The 19,913-nt window shown below is 50.4% G+C and overlaps 1 protein-coding gene across 3 annotated transcripts in view; it reads left to right on the top strand.

Annotated features, from left to right (window-relative positions):
* Positions 1–18,200, top strand: part of cacnb3a (calcium channel, voltage-dependent, beta 3a) — a 33,764-nt gene extending 15,564 nt beyond the window's left edge. Inside the window, exons 1-13 of one of the 3 annotated variants that reach the window (XM_023799557.2) lie at positions 1,375–1,628; positions 10,157–10,276; positions 11,111–11,233; positions 11,375–11,493; positions 11,613–11,689; positions 12,037–12,056; positions 12,261–12,341; positions 13,125–13,183; positions 13,317–13,417; positions 13,790–13,941; positions 14,447–14,542; positions 15,437–15,607; positions 17,747–18,199. In XM_023799557.2, coding sequence (XP_023655325.2) covers positions 1,587–1,628; positions 10,157–10,276; positions 11,111–11,233; positions 11,375–11,493; positions 11,613–11,689; positions 12,037–12,056; positions 12,261–12,341; positions 13,125–13,183; positions 13,317–13,417; positions 13,790–13,941; positions 14,447–14,542; positions 15,437–15,607; positions 17,747–18,151 — 1,566 coding nt within the window. In that variant the 5' untranslated portion in view covers positions 1,375–1,586 and the 3' untranslated portion in view covers positions 18,152–18,199. The other 2 variants (XM_023799555.2, XM_023799558.2) reach the window with 2 other exon arrangements.
* The last annotated feature ends 1,713 nt before the right edge of the window (positions 18,201–19,913 follow it).

Raw genomic sequence — 19,913 nt, 5'->3', positions numbered from 1 at the left:
ACAGACATCCAGAACAAACTGGGGCAGAGGTGTCTCTAGCAGAACAAGGACCCCTGCCTCTCTGTCTCTCTATCTCCCTCTCTAGGTCTTGGTCTCTCTCTAGCATGTTAAATGTTTAATGCGGGTGTCCATCAGCTGCCTGAGAGGAAGTCAGAGACGTGCCTCTGGATTTGGACGGCCAGGGACGTGATTGATACCGCGGCTTTTCCTCAGTAGCTTCGGTGACATCCAGCTCCATCTTACTGCAGTTTTTCCACTTCTGCTGTGTCGGCTCGAAGTTCCGCCCTGACACCGGAGAATCAGAAACGTCCCGAAAGCATGTGGGGAGGCTTCCACTGGTTTGTACACCACGAGCGGAAAATAAAATTGGCATCCTCTAAACGCAAATTAAATAACGATGGGTGTAGGAAATGGACGGTATCCGTGCCGAACGGCGGGGGAGGGAGGCACCATTTCAGCAAAATACGCTTTTACTGTGTGTTCGTTTTTTTGTGTGTGTTTGCTGTTCACTTTTGTTCATGTTTTGCTCGTGCTTCGTAGTTTATGTTTTTCCTTAAGTCCCGGCCGAAAGCTGCAGGTTACCAGCGTTAGGCAGCTTCGGCGAGCAAAGACTGAAACACGGCGACATCGTGGCAGTGTTTCCTGAAGGATGTGGGGGCGTCTTTGGTCTCCTGTATAAAGAGGAATCTTGCAGAATTGGGGAAAAAAGTAATGCTGGACACTTTGCATGGGACTGTCACAGTTGTCCTCGTAACCGGGTCCCCATTACTTGATGTGCCAGCAGTCGTCAGAACTTTTCGCATGTGGACAGATCGGGGGGCGGAGCCAGGCTGAGGAAGGGAGGCCACTTGGAATGGAAACCAGTCCCTCTCAAGCGATGTGACCCCAGGATGAGGGGGCCTCATAAACACCCCTGCACCCCAGCCCTGCCCCTCCTCCTACTTGGCTTTAAAAATGCTTGGAGAAATGGTTGGGGGGGGGGGGGGTGCATTCAGTAGGAATTTTCAGGGGCTGCACCCCTGGGGGTTGAGCGCACCACGGGGGTGAGTGGGGGGGGGGGGTTCCAAAGCAACATCCCAGGGGGCTCACTGCCTCTGCACAAAAGCCTCTGTGCCCCTTAGACACAGGGTTGGGGGGCAGATAGCAGCATCTGACTTTTTAAGCTCGAGGGGTGTGGGGGTTTGCGGGGGGGGGGGGGGGGGAGTTGGGGAGTGCAGCATAAATAAATTCGGCTGAAGTATTAGCGGGATTAAGTGCATGTTTGACCCGACCTCGGCATACCCCAGATGATAAATCCCCCCCATGAAAAAAAGAGCAAGCAGAGAGCGGTTTCGGGATGCGGAGGGAGAGGCATGTGGAAAGAAGGGTCCAGGACCCACCCACACACCCCCCCTCCCCCCGGCTACACCGCCGGCATCAATTATGCAGCGGGAATGGCAGGCAGGCAGCCGCCCGCGGGCCGCGCTAACAGCATTAGCCAGCACTTAGAGTGAGCGGCTTTCTCGCGGCGGCTCGGCACAGCGCAGGAAGGCGGGAGCCGCGCGATGGGCCAGCGCCAGGGCCAGCGTCCGCACGGCTAGGCGCCCATGTCCGTGTCCGACTCCAGCGCCACCTTTCTCATCAGCCAGGTACAGCCGTCCGCCGCCTCCTTCTTCCCTTCTGTCGGTCCGTCTCACCCGTCCCGGCTGCTCCCCCCTCCTCGGTCTCCTGTCTTCCTGCCTGTGATTTTCCCGTCCCCGTGGTCTCCGTGCTGCGGCATTCACCATCTCCCCGTACCGATTCCCGCGACGATCCAGCCGTCCGCGGTGCCTCTCGGGTTATTTTTAAGCCGATAGAGTCCAAGCTGCTTTTTCGGTGACAAAGAGCAAAGCTGCTGTTATTATATAAAATGGGAAATATGCCGTGGGAGGAATGCAGTGTTTTTTTCGGCTAGGCTTTGTGGGTCTCTGGCTCCTCCTTCTGGCCAGACGTCGACGGAGCATCACGTCTGACTCCGTCGGCGGCGGAGGTTGTGCTGCTCACACTGGGCTCCCGGGTGCGTTGCGGTTCTTCCTGCAGATTTTCCGCATCACCTGGGCCTGCAGGTAGAATATCGGTCGATTTGAATAAAACTGAAGTTTCACCCGCGCGGTAATAGCGCTGAACTTTCCCGATCATGCTGCTGAGGCTCATGGTCCGTTAAGAAACAACCCTGCCGGTTTGCCGCCTCAGACGCCCCCCTAAACTTCCAGGACGGGAGGCTCAAGGACAGTGTCGCCCCCCCCCCCCTCGCTGGATGGCGCCCCTTGAGCGCGCCCAGCCCCGGCCCCCCAGGAGGCTGCAGGATGTCGGCTTTGCTCTACTTCAGCCCGTAATTGGCTCAGCGCTGCCGATGGTCTGATGCCGGTGTGCCCCCCCCCCCCCGAAACCGAGGCATATTATCCGAAAGCTGTGGGATTCTGGCCCCGGAGGGCATAGGGTCAGTCGCCTGTCAGGATCTCTGGAGCCTTTGAGTCGAGGTGCGGGGGGGGGGAGCATTTAGCTTCCGGGAAAACAAGATGCTATTTAACGCGGACGTGCACAAGTCAGATAGCTTAGCGCTCGAGTGAAAACTTCAGTGGAAAAGTTGAGAATTGAGAAAAAGAGCCTGATCCACTGTAACCCAAGTCCTGTATCGGCCCAGAACCGCTTACAGAGCCGCAGCCTCCTGAAAGACAGAGAGCCCAGGCTGCCTGGCTCCCCACGTCACGCCATGTTGTCTATTCTGCTAAATCGATTCATTAACATGCACATGTTAATACACACATTTGTGTATAACTGAAGAAATATAATTATATTCTGCCTCGTATTTAAAAAGTTGTCCTCATTTAACCTGCTCAATTAGTATTATTGAGTATAATAATCTAATTGAGTATAAAAATTTAATTATTATTACAGGGAAACTGAAAAACATGACACATTAAAAGGAATCAGGCGCTGAAAATAATATTTTTAAAAATAACCAAGCTTGAGTTGAAAACAATTAGTTTGTGCATGTCTGACAAGAAAGAATTAGTAAGATCTTTAGAATTTTGTATTTTTCATGCAAATGGATCCTTAATGATGAACATATTAGAAACAGATATTGCAGAACAACAGTGATGGAAGTGGCATGGAACGTGGACAGGTATGGCACAATGGCGGAGGCGTGGCAGTGCACAGCAGCACCGGGGATCGCCGGCCCCCTCCGGCGTCGCACACTCACACCCAAAAGGAGCAGCTTGCCGGCGCACGGCTTTTGGCCCAGTGTGCAGTGCTCCGGTCATGCGTGGACACGGTCTGTTCCGGGCTGGGATGCCAGCATGCTGGCCGGTGACGTTCTGGTCCGGGTCTCGTCCCGGATGAAAATCCACTCTGGCTTCCCGATGTGGATGGCGTGTAAATGGGCGACCTTGTGACAGCTGACGTGCTTCAGCACCCAGAATGAGAGAAAGCAGGAAAAGCATGATGGGGTTAATCCACCCTCCCCCCCCCCCCCCCCCCCCCCCCCGGGCCCCTGCACACAACCCAGCTGCTGTGATCAGCTCAAGGGGGTTAAACAGCCCCCCGTTCGGAAGTCACGCTGACTCACAGAGGATCCTGGAAGAGTGGGGGGGGGGGGGTGATAAATGAGCTGTGGGCACAGTGGGGGGGGGTGTTCCTTTGTTGGTGCTCCTTGTGTAAAAGTGATCAGGGCAATTATGGGTGTCTGTGTATTTGTGTCTGAGTTTGTGTGCGTGTTTGTGTGTATGCGTATGTGTTGTTTGTGTGTATGTTTGTGTGCGTGTATGCATGTGTGTGTATGCGTATGTGTTTGTGTGTGTATGTGTGTGTGTTTGAGTGTATGCATGTTTGTGTGTGTGTTTGAGTGTATGCATGTTTCTGTGTATGTTTGTGCGCGTGTATGCATGTGTGTGTGCGCGTGTGGGTTTGTGTGTGCGCGCTTATGCACATATGTGATATTTGACGCTTGTAGGGGCAAACCTAGCATCCTCTCACCCATCTCTTCTTGGATTTATTTATCAAGTTATTTTACTTTATTTTTCTTGAAGCTTCCAGCCCCGCTTTTCATCCATGACTGGGGAACAGGCCCTCTGACTCGAGTGTGTCTGATGTGTCATTTACACGCATGTGTGTGTGTGTGTGTGTGTACGTTTTCCATGCCATCCCTTGTCACTGTAGCAGTGGCATGTGGCAGTGCAGACTCCCCCCCAGACCCCCCCACCCTCCTGCAGGATCCTGATGCTCGCCCCTTTGCAGTGCCATGCAGTTGAGGAGCTGGTTAGCGCCGTTTCTGCTGGGGGCTGAATTCAGGCTACGGCGCACCTTCCATATCTGTGTGGGATGGGCTTTCACCTAATTAATGTGTCATGCAGTTGCGTTTGCTTTTTGGCTTTGGGGGGTGGGGGGGTGGTGAGCTTGGCATCGCACAGGACCTCTGACAGGGCTTGGATCGGCCAGTGTGGCAGAGGGGCATGGGAACGACGGAAGGTTGTCATCTTGGGGGCCAACCAGGGGACCAATCAGCTCGGCTCTGAATTTCCGGGGATCGGGGGCTGGAGTCCATCAGGCATGGAGTGTGAGGCGTTTAGCAGTGATGGTCCTCAAAACCTGAAAGCTGGCTCCTCCCCTTAAGGGCTCTCAATTCGCCTACTCTCTCCGTTTGAGGCCACACTATTCAGGGCTGACAGAATCGGGCCTGAGCCTCCTGTAAGGGTCCAAATATAGACTGGCGGGGAGTCGTACCTCCCTGCCTGCGGTGGAGGAAGGAGTCAGCATCTCCCTCTCTTTGTATCTCTGTCTCTAATCACTCACGTGGCCATTATCCGAAAGTTTTTCCCATATTAGAAGGTGTTCCAATCCGTTGAAATGGCCCAAGTAACTCTGGCATGGGTAGTTCCTCCCAGAATCCGGCACATTCCAGAAATGCTCACATGTCATGCGGAAGCGGTGCCGTTTGCCCGGCACTCAGCAGCGCCACCCAGTGGTGAAATCTTCTCGCCCACGCAAAGCGTTCGCTGCCTCATGTCACGTTACCAAGAAACAGGAGCCAGAGCAGCGGCAACACAAACAGAACCTGGAGGCGCTGAGGTCCGTTTGAGCTGCTTCTGCCTGGAATTCGCTTGTTTGTTAATCTGGCTTATGTTCCACTGAAGCATCATGTTTGTAGACTGCATAAACCCTAAAACGTGTCCTGATATTAAAATACTAAAATATCTACGGTATATTTTTCAAATGAGGGTCCCCAGTGGCAAGAAGATACTGAGATGTGTGCTTGTGTGTTGAGGGGGGTTCATATGCCGTATTATAGTTGCTCAAGTGCATGTGGGGGTGTAGATAAAGCTCAATGGTGCCTGTGTGGATTCTTATATGTGGAGTTCTGCTAGCAAGAGCCACTAGGGGGCAGCAGTATCATGGGGGGGGCGGTGACCTCACTCATAGCCTCTTGCTGGTGTGGCAGCCATTTTTGTAAGGCAGTTAATTAAGGAAAGTGTTTCAAAAACTTCGTAAGTTCTAAGCAGATGATCTACCAGCGATCAGCTCAGAACTTGCTGTGACCATCCTGATACGTCTCTCAGTCACTCCGGTGCAGACTGCTCGCGCTCCCTGTGTCCACTTGTCCCTTTTTTTTCAGGTCACTGGCAGTTTCTTCACCCGCGTTTGATGAATTACCCCCGCGAGACACCCACACACGCTGCTCTCGGTGTGTCGGGCAGGTGTGTGGGGATGTCCGGGCAGGTAATTATCAGCTGTGGTGAGACAGAAACAAACCAGCTCCCTAAATAGCCCAGGAGCTGGTGGGGGGTGTGGGGAGGGGCCCCCATGCCTCTGAGCAGCCTGTCATAATTACCGCCAGACCGTGGCAAACACTCATGGCCCGGAGCTTAACGACAGGGTGTAAACTGGGGCGGGGCCTGAAAGCTGATTGGCCGATAGCTTGGCCCTCCCCTGTCACTCTTGATTATAGGCCATCATGTGTCGCCCACCTTAAAAAAATCCTAGAGCTCAAACAGGACTCCAGGGCAAGGAGACCAGGGGCCTAATATGAATAATTTGGGGATAATAAATGAGCATGCTGGGGATGCTGAGTCTCTTTGCCTGTGGTTGGAAAGTGACTGGTTCCAGTCCTGGGGTTGGCACAGTAGTCGCATCTCCATTGCGGCTTAAGCTCCTGAAATGCCTTTAAAAGAGGAGAGCATGATGAGTTGGGTGAAAAAAACATATTCCACTGTCAGCAAACGAAGCTTCATTTATTTACGAGGTCCCCTGATCACAGAGCAGATTTATCGGATATTTGGGGAATATATGTAGAAAAGGGTTATGCTTTTCCCCAAAGGGGAGGGGCCAGAGAGTCTGGAGCTTACCGGAATGTTTCAGGCGGTTGCTGCGAAGCGCAGATGTGGCGGCCGGCCATGCCAGCTTATTGAAACTTCATGGTGACCTGTAAGGGAAGAGGGGATCGAACCCGATACCCAGGCTAATGCAGCAGGGAATGAGAAAACTGCAAATCAGAGGAACAGTGTGTTTGGCGGAGCTCCTTTGTCGGGCATTTTTAATAATAAATGGGACCGTTTGGTCCCCCCACTCACCTTGTTCCGGGGATACGGCGGGGGCCCCGAGTGAGACTGGAAGGTGGCAGGGAGCGTCTCAAACGATCGATGTGTCCTCTCCTTCCCACCTGCCTACTTAGCGAGCGGCTGGGGCTCGAGCCCCAAAGACCTCACGCATCCCCTAGTGGGGTCCTTGGTGACCATCAGATGTTGCTGCGTTTCAATGCCTGGATTTTTCTAGTTTTTGCTGAAATTGGCCGGTGTTCAGGGTCCAGCTGGATTACTCTGGTACTAAGCAAGTTTCAGAAACAAGCATGAATTGGCAGATAGTGACTTGGTGTCCCAAGATTAAGATGCTGAGTGCGTTTAAGCCGAGCTCAATCTGTTCTCATGAGCAGCCCGTTGCCAAGACGAGACTGAAATAACAGCTGTTCAGGCTTCACGGCTTTGTGTGTTTGAGGTATTTCACACACCGCAAGCGCAGAAACCGGCTGAATGGATCCTATGCTACTTACTGTAAAGAAAACTGAAAAAGAAAGGGTAGAAGTCTGTATTCCCATATAACAGATCAGCAAAGGACTTTAAAAATTAAAAAATGAAAACAAAGGGACTCTCATCCATGCATGCCAGCCCATTGCAGGGCACCCACTCACTCACACCATCATGCGCGACAACAAAGTTACAGAGGAAAGGCTGGGCAAAAACGAAAAGTCAGTCTCAGTGAAACAGACTGCACGGCGAAAGCAGCGGCACTAATTTAACACCACCAGTGTTGATCTGTTCAGTTAGTAACACTCCCAGGTGTTAAATTGGCTCTGCACAGCTGTGAAACCCTGCGGCAAACCCAGGACCCGACGGACATCAGTGAATGAGGTAAATCTGCAGCTGACGGCATGTAGCGATGCATGATCTCCCAGATAACAAAAAAACGAAACAGGCAAAAATGGCGATTAATTAACAGGGAAGGAAGATCCATATGATACCAGTCCAAGATATATTATATATAGATCCCCCCCAAAATCACTATTTTAAAAGATTACATAACGTCAGCAAGCGAATCTATTCCAGGAAGCCTGTGAACGAGGGAAAAGAGGGGATGGATTGCACTGAAAGCAAGCGGTGGTTAGCGATTATGGGATGCAGGCTGCATCGGGGAGAGAGGGAAGCGCACAAACGAGCCGATCAATAATTTAACGAGATCCGGATCCAACGCGAACGGCTCCGAGGCGTCAGCATCGGCCGGAGCCATCAGGAGAGCGAGTGAGTCACAGGCTGGTTTCTCCGCCGCAGCGCTCTCGGCTTTTCCTGTCTCCAGTTCGCTTCCCGCTCGCCGCGGCTTGGAGCTCCGTGGGCATCGCCACCTCTCTGTACACGCGCTCGCGTGTGTGTGTTTCTGTGTGTGCGTGTGTGTGTGTGTGTGTGGTGGAGGTGGGTTGTTTCAGGTGCCCTCTTTCCTCCGAGACGCTAAGCAGCACCTGGTGTTCAGACAGCCGGAGAGGGGAAGACTGGAGGTAGCGGGGGTCCAGGTAATGGAGGTGGGGGGGCGATCTGCAAGCGTGCGAGGGAGCTGAAGCGGCGGGGGAAGGAGGTGGGCATCATGTACAGAGCTGCACTCCCAGGGTGGGGCGAGAAGTGGGGGGGGCGAAAAGGTGAGCCGGTGGGGGAGGGGTCCCTCTCGCTTTAGCTCCATACACCAGTCTCTCTACAGCCAGATAAGGCGTTCCGGCTGTGCAGAAGAGGTGCACAATCCAACCATTTTGATTGATTCAAGCGAAGGTTCCTGAAGGAGCTTTAATGACGGAGAAGCCCTGGGAGCGCTGAAGGAGGTGGGGGGGAGGGTGCGAGAGCCGCTTCCTCTGGAGAAGTTTCCGTCTGCTCTTGGTGCTCTTCTAACGGACAGAGCGGCTGATGGTGTGAGGACTCCGGAGAGCCTGAGGAGCATGCAGACATCCAGCAGAGGCCAGTCAGCAGATGCTTTCGGGTTTGTTTCCCCACGCGGCCAGCCAGGAGGGTTGGGGGGCATGAGCGCAGGAGAGGAGCAGGTGCTGCTCATGGCCGGCGCACGAGCCCATGTGGGGACCCGCTCTGGAGGAGGGTGAATGCTGGGGCAGCGTTGATGGGATACGCGTCTCCCAGCGTCCGAGCTCTGAGATACCACTTTACTGGCATGTGTGTCTGTATCTTTGGGTTCCTATTCACAAGTCGCTGGTGATGTTTGCCGCGTGTTGTGCTGAGTTAAGCTCCACTCGGGATCTTGTGTGTGTGCGTGTGTGTATGTTTGTGTGGATTATGTTTGTGTTTATAATGCAATCAAAAATGAAAAATGCCAGAAGTCTCCTTTTTAGTTTGGTTACTCATGGTTAAGGTTAGGGCTGGGCAGTGGTTAAGGGCGTCATGTTGGGATTAGAGTTTCCCCCATAGAAATGAATGGAGAGTCCCCACAAAGGTATAACGGCCAGTGTATGTGTGTGTGTGTGTGTGAGAGAGAGAGAGTGTGTGCATGTGATTAACAAAAAAGGGTGAATACTGGAGGAAAAATCTGCTGTCCTCAGCGTTATTAGACGAAGATGGAGCGCAGAGCACTAATCACGAGATGGGGGGTCATCACGAGCAGTAGCTGCAATGGCAGCTTCATCGGGCTTCAAACGGCTGTCCAGCGGCTCTGTCTGTGGCGGGTGGTGTCACATGGACTGGAAGGAGGGCACTGGAGTGCAAAAGACAGGGATGCCATTTACAGCCTCCTCTGCATTTTATTCATCATTTACTGGGGGTGGTTATATATGTGCTGCTCACTGCCCCACCACCAATGAGAATCCCTGGTGGGGGCAACTAAGAGTGAGAGAGCTTCACAGTGCAGCACAAGCCACACCCCCATGGGGGCGGAGTTTGTGACCTATGATAGAATGTATAGTACACATATGTGTGTGTCTGGTGGCGGGGGGAGCGGGTGTCGATGAGGCAGTGTATGTGGGGACACTGTGAGCAAATGTCACCTGCTCTCCAGCACAGAAGAGCAGTGTGATCGCCTCCTACAGCCCATCAATAATACAGCACAGCCCCTGGGGGCCAACAGCACACCAGGTCCTGTTATCATGGCAGGCAAACTTGTCAGGAACTGGTTGGGAGTTGGGGGGCATGGTGGGGGGGGGGCCAACAGGCTGCCGACAGGGGCGACTTGCAGTATGAGGTTAAAAAAAAGTATGTTTATAGTTCATTTTTTTTGTATCGCTAATCCAAAAACAGCACTACCGTATATAGTAAAGAACGGGTTTTGTAAAATGCTGTTATACTCTGCAAAAGGTAATGGGGATCTCGGATATACTTATGACATACAGTATGCTGCTATAAGACCACCTTTCAGGACAGATCCACTCTAGATTGGTCACCTTTATAGAAACTCAACTTTTCAGACAACAGTGTTGAATTGCTTATTTGACAGTATCTTGAAGTATGTGTTTCAATGCTGGGTGACGGCCAATAGCATGCTGAAGTGGGCCTTGAAACTAAGCTGTAAAACCTAGCTGGAGTCCAGATTTATTGCAACCAGTGTGAATGGTGGCGCCTCCTTGTGGCTCGGAGGCTCACTGAAGCAGCCCTTCCCTCACCAGGGCTCAGCCGATTCGTACACAAGTAGACCCTCGGATTCCGACCTGTCCGCGGAGGAGGACCGCGAGGCGTATCGGCGTGAAGCCGAGCGCCAGGCCCAGCTGCAGCTCGAAAGGGCAAAGGTGAGCCCCGCCCCTCACACACAGGATGATTAGCAAAATGCTAACATGCTTTTTGTTCCTCCATCAATCGGATTCACTCATCTTCCATACCTCCCAATAGGTGGTCCTGGAAACACAGAGCAAGGGGCAGCCTCCATGGCATATCTTCTGACACTCAAAAAAACAACCACTCAATAAGGGTAGTTTAGTACAATGTTATTATAACAAAATTGCTAGTAGAGAATTTGAACCCCCAAATATATATTGTGAGCTCATTATCCAGCACATAATACTTTTATAATACATAATACTTTTTAAGACAAATGTCACATTACAATTTTCAAATAAAAAATATTAAATTCTCTACTGAATTTCTTACTACTTTAATTTCTATGAAAGTCTCTTATTCAAATTCTCTTATTCAGAATAATCACTACAAACCTTTTTTTCTTCGGAATCTCGATTTAGTATCTGAACTGTTCTCAATACATGGAACAGTGCAAAAACAGACTTTCTAAGTAGCTTGCAGAGAAACTCACCCCGCTATTCATGGCCATTGATCTCTGGTGCCTCCTAGTGGTGAATATGTGCATTTCCATCCATTGGAGCAGAGCTCTGTTCATTTTGACAAAAAGGGGCGCTGCTAGAGATTATGGGCCCCATGAAAACATATCATATTGGGCCCCCATCCCAGACCAATCCAATAATGTCGCACATTTTTGAAGGCCCCTGTCACTCTGGGCCCTTGGAATCACCCTAACTTCTCCCCCGTTATAGTGCCCCTAGATCCGTCTCTGCAGGAAAAGCAGCTTCTGCAGGGAAGGCCTGACGTGGCATTTAATCCCTGACTTGCAGACCAAGCCGGTAGCATTCGCGGTGAAGACAAACGTCAACTACTGCGGGGCCCTAGATGAAGATTGTCCTGTTCAGGGTGCTGCTATCAACTTCGAAGCCAAAGACTTTTTACACATTAAAGAGGTGAGCGGACTGGCCCGGGCCACATTGCGGCAGGACCGAGAGGAGGCACCTGCAATGGTGCCGCTGCCGTGGGATCTGAGGGGAGGGCCACACAGATCCAGGGGGGGGTCGACGTAACCACGGGAATCGCATCTGTTCCAGAAATACAATAATGACTGGTGGATCGGGAGGCTAGTGAAAGAGGGGGCGGACATCGCCTTCATCCCCAGCCCCCTCCGACTGGAAGCCATGCGGCTCAAGCAGGAGCAGAAACAGCAGAGGTGAGAAACACCCCCCAACCCTGCCCCCTCAGCCTTGACCAAACCAGCTGCTCGCTCGCCTTAGATCCAGGCCGATGGTGCTGTAATGTGCTAACAATCGATTCCCGATGTGGCGGCAGGAAAACTGGAGGGAATTCGTCCTCCAGCCTGGGTGACATGGTGTCTGGTGGGTGGAGGTCCACGCCTCCTTCTGCAGGTGAGCTCCTAGGGTCCACATCCACCATGGCCACGCCATACTCTGTGCTGCCATCTCCTCCCTTCCTTTCTTCCGTCCCTCCACCTTTCTTTCTTTCTTTCTTTCTTCAGTCATGGGGGTTAGGGTAGACCATGTGACCTTGCTCATTAAGCAAACTAACTTGTTACGATGTTAATGTTTCCATTGTTTACGGCGAAAAGGAGGATAGTTAAAAGCGGTTTTGGGACATCGCACTGCAAGAAGTGAAGTGGGACATCAGGGGAACGTGGACACGAAACCTTATAGCTTATATCAAAGGCAGAAGGTTCCCATTTTTCATTCATTTGTGTTCTTTTATTTTTTTAAAGCCAAACAGAAGCAAAAGCAGGTAGGTCTGATTGGGTATCTTCTACTTCAAAGCATAAATTACCTGGATAGCAATATATCAATCACCTGTTGTCAGTTTTGCTGCCTTGTGATGCTTATTAGTCCAGTAATCTGTATTGTTAATGGCCTTGAGAATCAAATACACAGGTTGGGTTAGTGGGCACCAGCTTGATGAAGAGCTTCTGTACCTTGTTTTCCTCTTCAGGCGGAGCATGTCCCCCCCTACGATGTGGTCCCATCCATGAGGCCTGTTGTTCTAGTTGGCCCTTCACTGAAAGGTTACGAGGTGAGATTCTCTCAACCAATCGGTGGCGCCTTCCACCTATAGTAGGAGAAGACATAAAGGAGGTCGCTACCATCAGAGGGGTGGGGGGGGGAGGTTGAGTGGCCTGCAGCTTGTTGGAACAAGCTTTCATGTGAAACCCATACCTCCATTAAATCTGCTGCTGTACAGAGATGGGCTCTAGAGTATGCAAACTTACAGATCGCTGCCCTTAGCTAATAGTTCAAAATGCTCAGAGTGCTCCGGAGATGGGGGAGGAAAAGAGGGAAATGGATTAGATCCATTGAATGGTTTTAAAATTAATTAAAGTTTTAGTGTCTCTGTAATGCATTTCCTGAACCTCACAGATACCCACTAACATCTAGATAAAAGCTCAAGGTGCTGCCACTTCTTAGCTATTTCTGACAGTGTTCCTCCTTAGTAACCATGGAAATTCTTCCCCCTTTTTAAAAATATATATCTTTAAAATATTCATGGACAGGTCTGGTAATGGCCACTTCAGCTCACGTCACTATGCCAAGAAAATAAGGCTGCAGTATCATAAAATCAGCCCCGTGAAACCTTTCACCTCATCAGAGCTGGAAAAATAAGGAAACCAGCAGAATGTCAGCCGGGAAGCGACTGGAGGGGTGTGTGCGTTAAACTGGAGAGACTTCACATGAATCCTAGCCAAACTACGCTTTGTTATGAAGAAAATATGAAAGAGGCCATGACTATTAATGCCAATGTTTCCTGCGGACATGAGGAACATTACAGTGTATCCTGGGCTTTCTTCATCCGCTACAGGTAACAGACATGATGCAGAAGGCACTCTTTGACTTCCTGAAGCACAGGTTTGATGGGAGGTGAGACACATCGGTGACCATAGAGTGTGTATGGAAAATCGTCTATTTAGCCAGAAGTTACAATAAAGATAGGTGTGCGATAGTGTCCAAGTGCTAAGATCAGATGTGCGTCCACCTGCCTGGTCCCCTGCAGGATCTCCATCACAAGGGTGACTGCTGATCTGTCTTTGGCCAAGAGGTCTGTCCTCAACAAGAGAGCTATCATGGAGAGATCTAACACGCGTTCCAGTTTAGGTGAGCGTGCAGTTTTTTAGGTTGCCACAGTTTTTCATGCTCAACAGGGTAGATAGAAGCTTCCGGAAGCTTCTTCAAATGCCACCTATGGTCTCTCTGTGGCAGCTAATGAGATGGAAACATATGGATTTTTTCATTATTCCATATCTGAAACCTCATATCTGGAATCCTCATTTATATTTAATGAGTTAAAATATTGTTGAGCGGGAGATGTTTGTTATACCGCTGTGGAAGTCATGTGTTACATTATCATGTAAAATTATTCTCATGCCAGCTGGCCTGCATACAGCTGCGTAAAAGAACGCGTGCTAAGCCACTGTTTTGCTGGCTATTAGGAGAGTCGCTCACCAAGCGTGTGCACTTCCCTGACAGCGGAGGTCCAGAGTGAAATCGAAAGGATCTTCGAGCTGGCCAAGACCCTGCAGTTAGTGGTTCTGGACGCGGATACCATCAACCACCCGGCGCAGCTCGCCAAAACCTCGCTGGCCCCCATCATCGTTTATGTCAAGGTCTCCTCGCCAAAGGTAGGACGCCATCGCGTGTCACTGCTGCTTCCCTGCCAGGGCTCATTACGCTCGACGTTTATATAAATGACAGGAATGATTATTCTCCCTGCTGAAGAAACGTCAAGAACAAAGGGGCATGTGGAGTTTACATCTGTATGAAGGAAAATATACCCAGGACACATGCATCAGACTCATTTATCTGAAATTTTTTTATCCAAAGCAGCTTTGGCAGAGAAGGGTTGTAATATACACGTGTGGGGGATCTGAACTTGTGATCTTTGCATTGTTAGTAAAACACTCTATTTGTTGAGCCACAGGAGTATACATCCCAGAAGTATAGTACAAGTATGGATGGTGCATCTGGACCATTATTGAGACTGGGGGCAGGGCATGAGGATTTCAGGGGGCGGGGTTTATGGTAGGGAGGGCTACATTGGAGTGGTCCAATTGGCTTCACCCTCTCATAGGGCTGGTCATAATCATGCATACTTCCTTCCCACCTTTCTTTTCATTTCTCCTCCAGGTCCTACAGAGGCTGATCAAGTCTCGGGGGAAATCTCAAAGCAAGCACCTGAACGTACAGATGATGGCCGGAGACAAGCTGGCCCAGTGCCCCCCTGTGAGTGAGAGATAAGCCCTGCTTCTTTCCCATCTGCCACAGCTGTGTTCTGCTCCCTGAGTTATAGCCCGCTCCAGGTAACCTAGATCCAGCCAGCACAGCAGGTTCCGGTCACACCTGGAGCCATGATGCTGCATGTATAAATAGCCTGCACATGAATACATTACACCGTACCGTCAATATATTCATATGATATGAGTAGAATATTTCTGCATAGGCCTCGGTGTGGTTGGACAGAATTTATTACATTCCCTACAAGTGCTAAATGTAGGTAACATTTTCCATCATTTTATAATACTACAATAGTCGACTTTTCCAGAGAGAGAAAATGTCTTTTTTAAATGACCATAAAATTTTTGTAATGAGATATTTCAGAGTTACACGTTTTAGAATTTAATCTTCTACCTCCTCTACCTCTTTGGATTAGCCGTCCCTGTTCCCTATTGCATTCCAGTCTCGGTATATTGTCTGACTCTCAGCGACGGAAGGTTTAATATGCACCCTGTCTTTGCCCCGTCCTCCATACCCCATCCCCCAGGTAGGGTCTTCTTCCTCTCGATCATGATGGATGCTTCTTGTCCATGAGTCTTATGCCTTCGTGATGCAGCCTGATTCTAGGGAGCAGATATAACAGTGGGGCAGATAGGGAGTATGTGTGCTTCTAACCTGAATGCGGCTGCTCCCAGGAGGCCCCTGTGAGCGATGTTCTTGATCTCACTCGCTCTGGGATATTATATATGTTCTGTATAAATTGGCTAAAAATATCAGGATGGAAGCACCAGCTAAGCAGGGCCTAAACTCAGCGATATATGAATGTATAAATATAGACAGAGGCAAAGGCGTGGATGCCGGCAGCAGAAGCTGATGCTACCTCACGGCACATTTCCCCACCAGGAGATGTTCGATGTCATCCTCGATGAGAACCAGCTGGAGGACGCGTGCGAGCACCTGGCCGAATACCTGGAGGTGTACTGGCGTGCCACTCACATGCCTGGCTCTGGCCCCATGAACCCCCTCCTGGAACAAAGCCTCATGACCCCGCCCTCAGCCGTCTCCAGCCTGCAGGTGAGGCACCCTCCGTGGCTGAGCACACAGCCAATCGCATTGAGCTCCCCCGGGTCCCAGGTGCCCAGCATGGAAAGGCCCCCTCATTACATCCATAGGTGTCCTTCCAGAAGCCTGTGATTTTTACTGATCACGTGTCTCAACTATATGTGCCAAATAAGGTCAATGTTCAAAAAACTAGTGGACGAGTTAAAAATTAGAAGAAAAGTACACACAAAAACCCAAATAGGGGTCGTTCATGGATGAAGAGGGCCTCTGGATTAGGTTAGGAAGAGATTATTATGGCCAGTCGTTATTATGTACTCAGTTATAGTTTGTTACAGCAGTTTTGCTGGGGGGCCTCTGATGAAATAACAGTGATCCAGAAATGTCCATCATCATGTGCCCTGTAGTCGGCACTATTTTTCATTTTTTAAATAAATATCCAAAATTGACCTTACAGTCATTAATAAGAGTGAAGAACATTGAAGAACTGGGCAATGTCAGCATAACATTAGACAAGAACATTTTTTAATTTAAAGATATGGCTGAACCATACATAAGGTTGAACAGTATGTCTATGTAGCAGGAAATAAAGTATTTCAAAAACGGGATGTAAATACAGATCATGTAGTTTGATGATCTTTTTTATTAGGCTAATAAGTGGAAACAGGAAGTGGTCAGTAGTGATGGCCAGATGAAGCTTCATGAACCACTTGCTGTATTTTCTGATCCCATTAGATGGTGCTTTATGAACAAAAAGGGGCTCAAATCAAGCCCCAAAGCAAACACAGAGCACCATCTAGTGGGGTCAAAAAATATAGCAAATGGTTCATGGAGCTTCATTTGACCATCACTAGTGGTCAGTGTTACAGTGTGGGGATCCTGTTACACAGCTGTGCCGGCAGAGTCACCTTAGCATTTCCGCACCCCGACTTTCTCATGCCGCAACCTTTGTTGTTGCATCTGTACAGCGCCCTCTACTGTTGACGTGGTGTAAATGTCTTCTACGAACTGACCTCTTCCCTCATCCCCTGCCTAACGTTTCTACAGTTCTCTGAGACACAGGAATTAATTGAATGATCGCATACACAAGCCAGGGTGAGTAGGCGGGATGATCTATGTGCATTCCTCACCCCAGCACCCCCACCCTGACCCCCTACCCCCCCAACCCAAAATGAAATGGAATACGGTTGAGCACGACTCACCTTGCCTCCTACTGCCCATCCCGACAGGAACGGGATGCCTCCTCACCTCCCTAACACTTCCTAACACGCTCCTCATTGCCGCCCTAACCGCGCCTCGTCCGTCGCTTCACCTCACGGACACGGGCGGCAGTGAACTCCCTAGACCCCGCAAGGAGATTCACAAAGCAGAAGCTCTCCATAACAGAAATCGGCAAAACAACCTCAGTGGCCAATGGCGGGCCTGCGCAGCATTGACCAACCAAAACGCCGTCAGCTCCTGCTGACTCTTACTCCTCTTACTCTTTGTGAATGAGATACCTGTATCCAGTGCCCCACCCTGTATGCGACCCTCACTGATTCCAGAATGATCCGGACAGGCTTATGTGAAGCAGCCTGCATGAGTGGCTGTTTTGCTCCAGAGGAAAATGCATTTTGCGTTACGCTACAATATTCTATAAAACCAATACATATGAAATGTAATGGATACACATTTATAACAGTATAAATTAACAGCATAAACAGTATAATATTAACAGTATAAATTAAGTATCTTGCGGTACACACAGAATATACATTATATCTTATACTGAGAATATAAACACCATATATAAGAATAGTCAAATGTAAATATTCTGTGCATAAGTTCCTTGTGTAATGTGTATTTTATTGTACACGCACATATATTTCATACCCTCTGTAACTTCAGAATTTGAAAATGGGCACAGTCATTTATTGATGTGTTGCTCTTGACATGTTTCAGCCAAGGGAATTTTAAAGATGCCCATTGCAGACATGCATCCATATTTGAATTTTGGGCTGCTGTAAATACACGAGTCATTTTTCTTTGGAGTGAAAGTTATTGGAAGAAAAAATACCTGTGAGAAATGAACAGGAGTTACTTTGCAGGGTTCAGGCCTGGCTCTGACACGCTGTCTCTGACCTTGTCCGCCCCACCCCCCTCCCCCCCGGCCAGGATCAGCAGCTGCTCTCCGGGGGGGAGGTGGGGGGTGCCGACGAGGACGACGTGGCCGAGCCCCACTCACCCGTGGAGCAGGACAGCCTCATGCCCTCCGACGAGGCCAGCGACTCTCTGTCCCGTGGTAGGAGGGGGGGCTCGCGCCGCCTCTGCCCCGAGGAGGAAGATGAGGAGGAGGAAGAGGAGGAGGAGGAAGAGGAGGAGGAAGAGGAGTACGAGCCCCCCCGCCACGCTCACACTTACCGCGACATGTACCCACCTCACCGCAGCCACCCCGCCGGCGTGCACAGTGCCAACGGGCATGAATCCCAGGACCGCCTGCTGCAGCGTGACGCCCAGGGGAGCCACAACCCGCGCAACAGCCGACAGCGCGCTCGGCCCTGGCCGAGGGACCACTACTGAGACTGGGGGTGGGGGCTTGAGGATGTCAGGGGGCGGGGCTTTGTGGCAGGGATGGGCTACGATTCGTGCATGTGGGACAGGTGACCTACACTGACAGGCCTCTGGTCCAATCGGCTTCACTCCCACCTGGGATGGGGCCTATTGTGCCACAGCCTTTGGACGGCAGCAGGAGGCGGGGGGTATAGAGACAGGGTACCTGCTGTATTCCCGTGGTTCCCTGCCCCCACATCATCCCATGGACACAGTCGTGAGCCCTAATGCCCGAATGCCAGGATGCTTCCTCCAGTGAAGGTCTGGCAGTCTGCTGGCAGACGGTGTTCAGAGGGTTATTAGGAAGGAACAAGGCAACAGATAAGAGAAGCCAGTCCAAGTGGGGCCCCCGGAAACATTAATATATCATAGAGTGGAGAGAATATGGGGGCTGGGTTGCGGCTGGGGTGGGGCCGCGCGGGGGGCGGGGCGAGTGTTGACCTGCTGACCTTCTGAGGGCATGCTGAGGATGTATTGGTTTCTCTAATCTGTTGTATTTGCTTCATCTCCACCCATCTTTAGAAGTAAGAGGGATCAATTAAGAACCTAATAGCCACTACAAGACCCCCTGGATCAGAGCCACGAGTGAGTATTTAATGGCCCTATAACTGGGGGGGGGGGGGGTGAACTGATGCAGGTCCTCTTGTTTGTGGTATCCAGAACTGTAATGGCCAGGGCATTTAGGGTGGGGCCAATCTCTGATCACTGCCCCCACCTCCCCCAGACTGAGGTCAGATTGAAGGCACATATAATTTAGGGTCACAGGGTGACACATAGAGCAGTGCAAAGGCCCTTGTCTGTGTGTGTGTGCGTTTAGATGTGCAGTGTGTCCTATTATTAAGCAAGAGACTTTTTGCTTCCGATTCCATGGCCACCAGCCCTTCATTCTCTCTTCCTCCCTCTTCCCCCTCTCCTTTATCAAAATTATTGTCTGATTGAGTTATGGTTAATTATTACGAACGACACGATTAACTGCCTATCTAGGGAATTACCTTAATTCCCTAATACAGTCCAGAGTAGTATTCAGCTGCCTTTCTGCTCTGTGACCCGTGACCCTTGACCCCTGACCCCCAGCCAGCACTCACAAATGTAAACGCATGGAAATCAGATGAAAGACACGCATCTTGGGCGTCAGCTTCCGTCCAGGACCGAGCTGTTCCCAAAAATCAGCAACCAGCTGACTTTCGGGGGATCTGCTATTTCCAGAAACAACCAGATGTTCTGGCTGAACTGTCGAACCCCCAGCGCAGGCGTGTCAGATGGGGCCATAAGAAGGGAGGGTGAAGAGGTTAGGATAGATTGATAAATTCCTTGCCCACCAACCCGACCCGAATGTCAAGCTTCTGTCAAAATGGGGGCGTGTCTGACAAGCTTTTTGGAGGGAGTTCAGAAAAGCGTCAGGGATGCGTAGCTGTCATGTATGTAGTTGTCGTGAAGGTGCTTGGCCACATGGGGCGCTCTCACGTGGACCGTTCAGTCTGGCAGGCCTTAATATCCTCAGAGTTTGTGCGTCGTTATCATTTGCATGTTTAAATATCGAGTATCATTATTTTAGGACGATTTGCACATTAAGGTCAGGCATTCCAGAAGCCTTCGGAGTACAAAGAAGCAGGAACGCCTGCTTCTCATCTACTCTGGAGGTTGGCCATGCATCTGAAGACATTGTACATATTAAAGGGAGGCTTGGTTGTCATTAGCAACAATTTATTTTGTCGGTATCAACTTGTACCTT

This window comes from Paramormyrops kingsleyae, chromosome 8, assembly GCF_048594095.1.
Source record: "Paramormyrops kingsleyae isolate MSU_618 chromosome 8, PKINGS_0.4, whole genome shotgun sequence".
NCBI classification, from domain to species: Eukaryota; Metazoa; Chordata; class Actinopteri; order Osteoglossiformes; family Mormyridae; genus Paramormyrops; species Paramormyrops kingsleyae.
The sequence above is the reverse complement of the archived record's forward strand: the minus strand, read 5'-3'. Positions and strand labels throughout refer to the sequence as shown.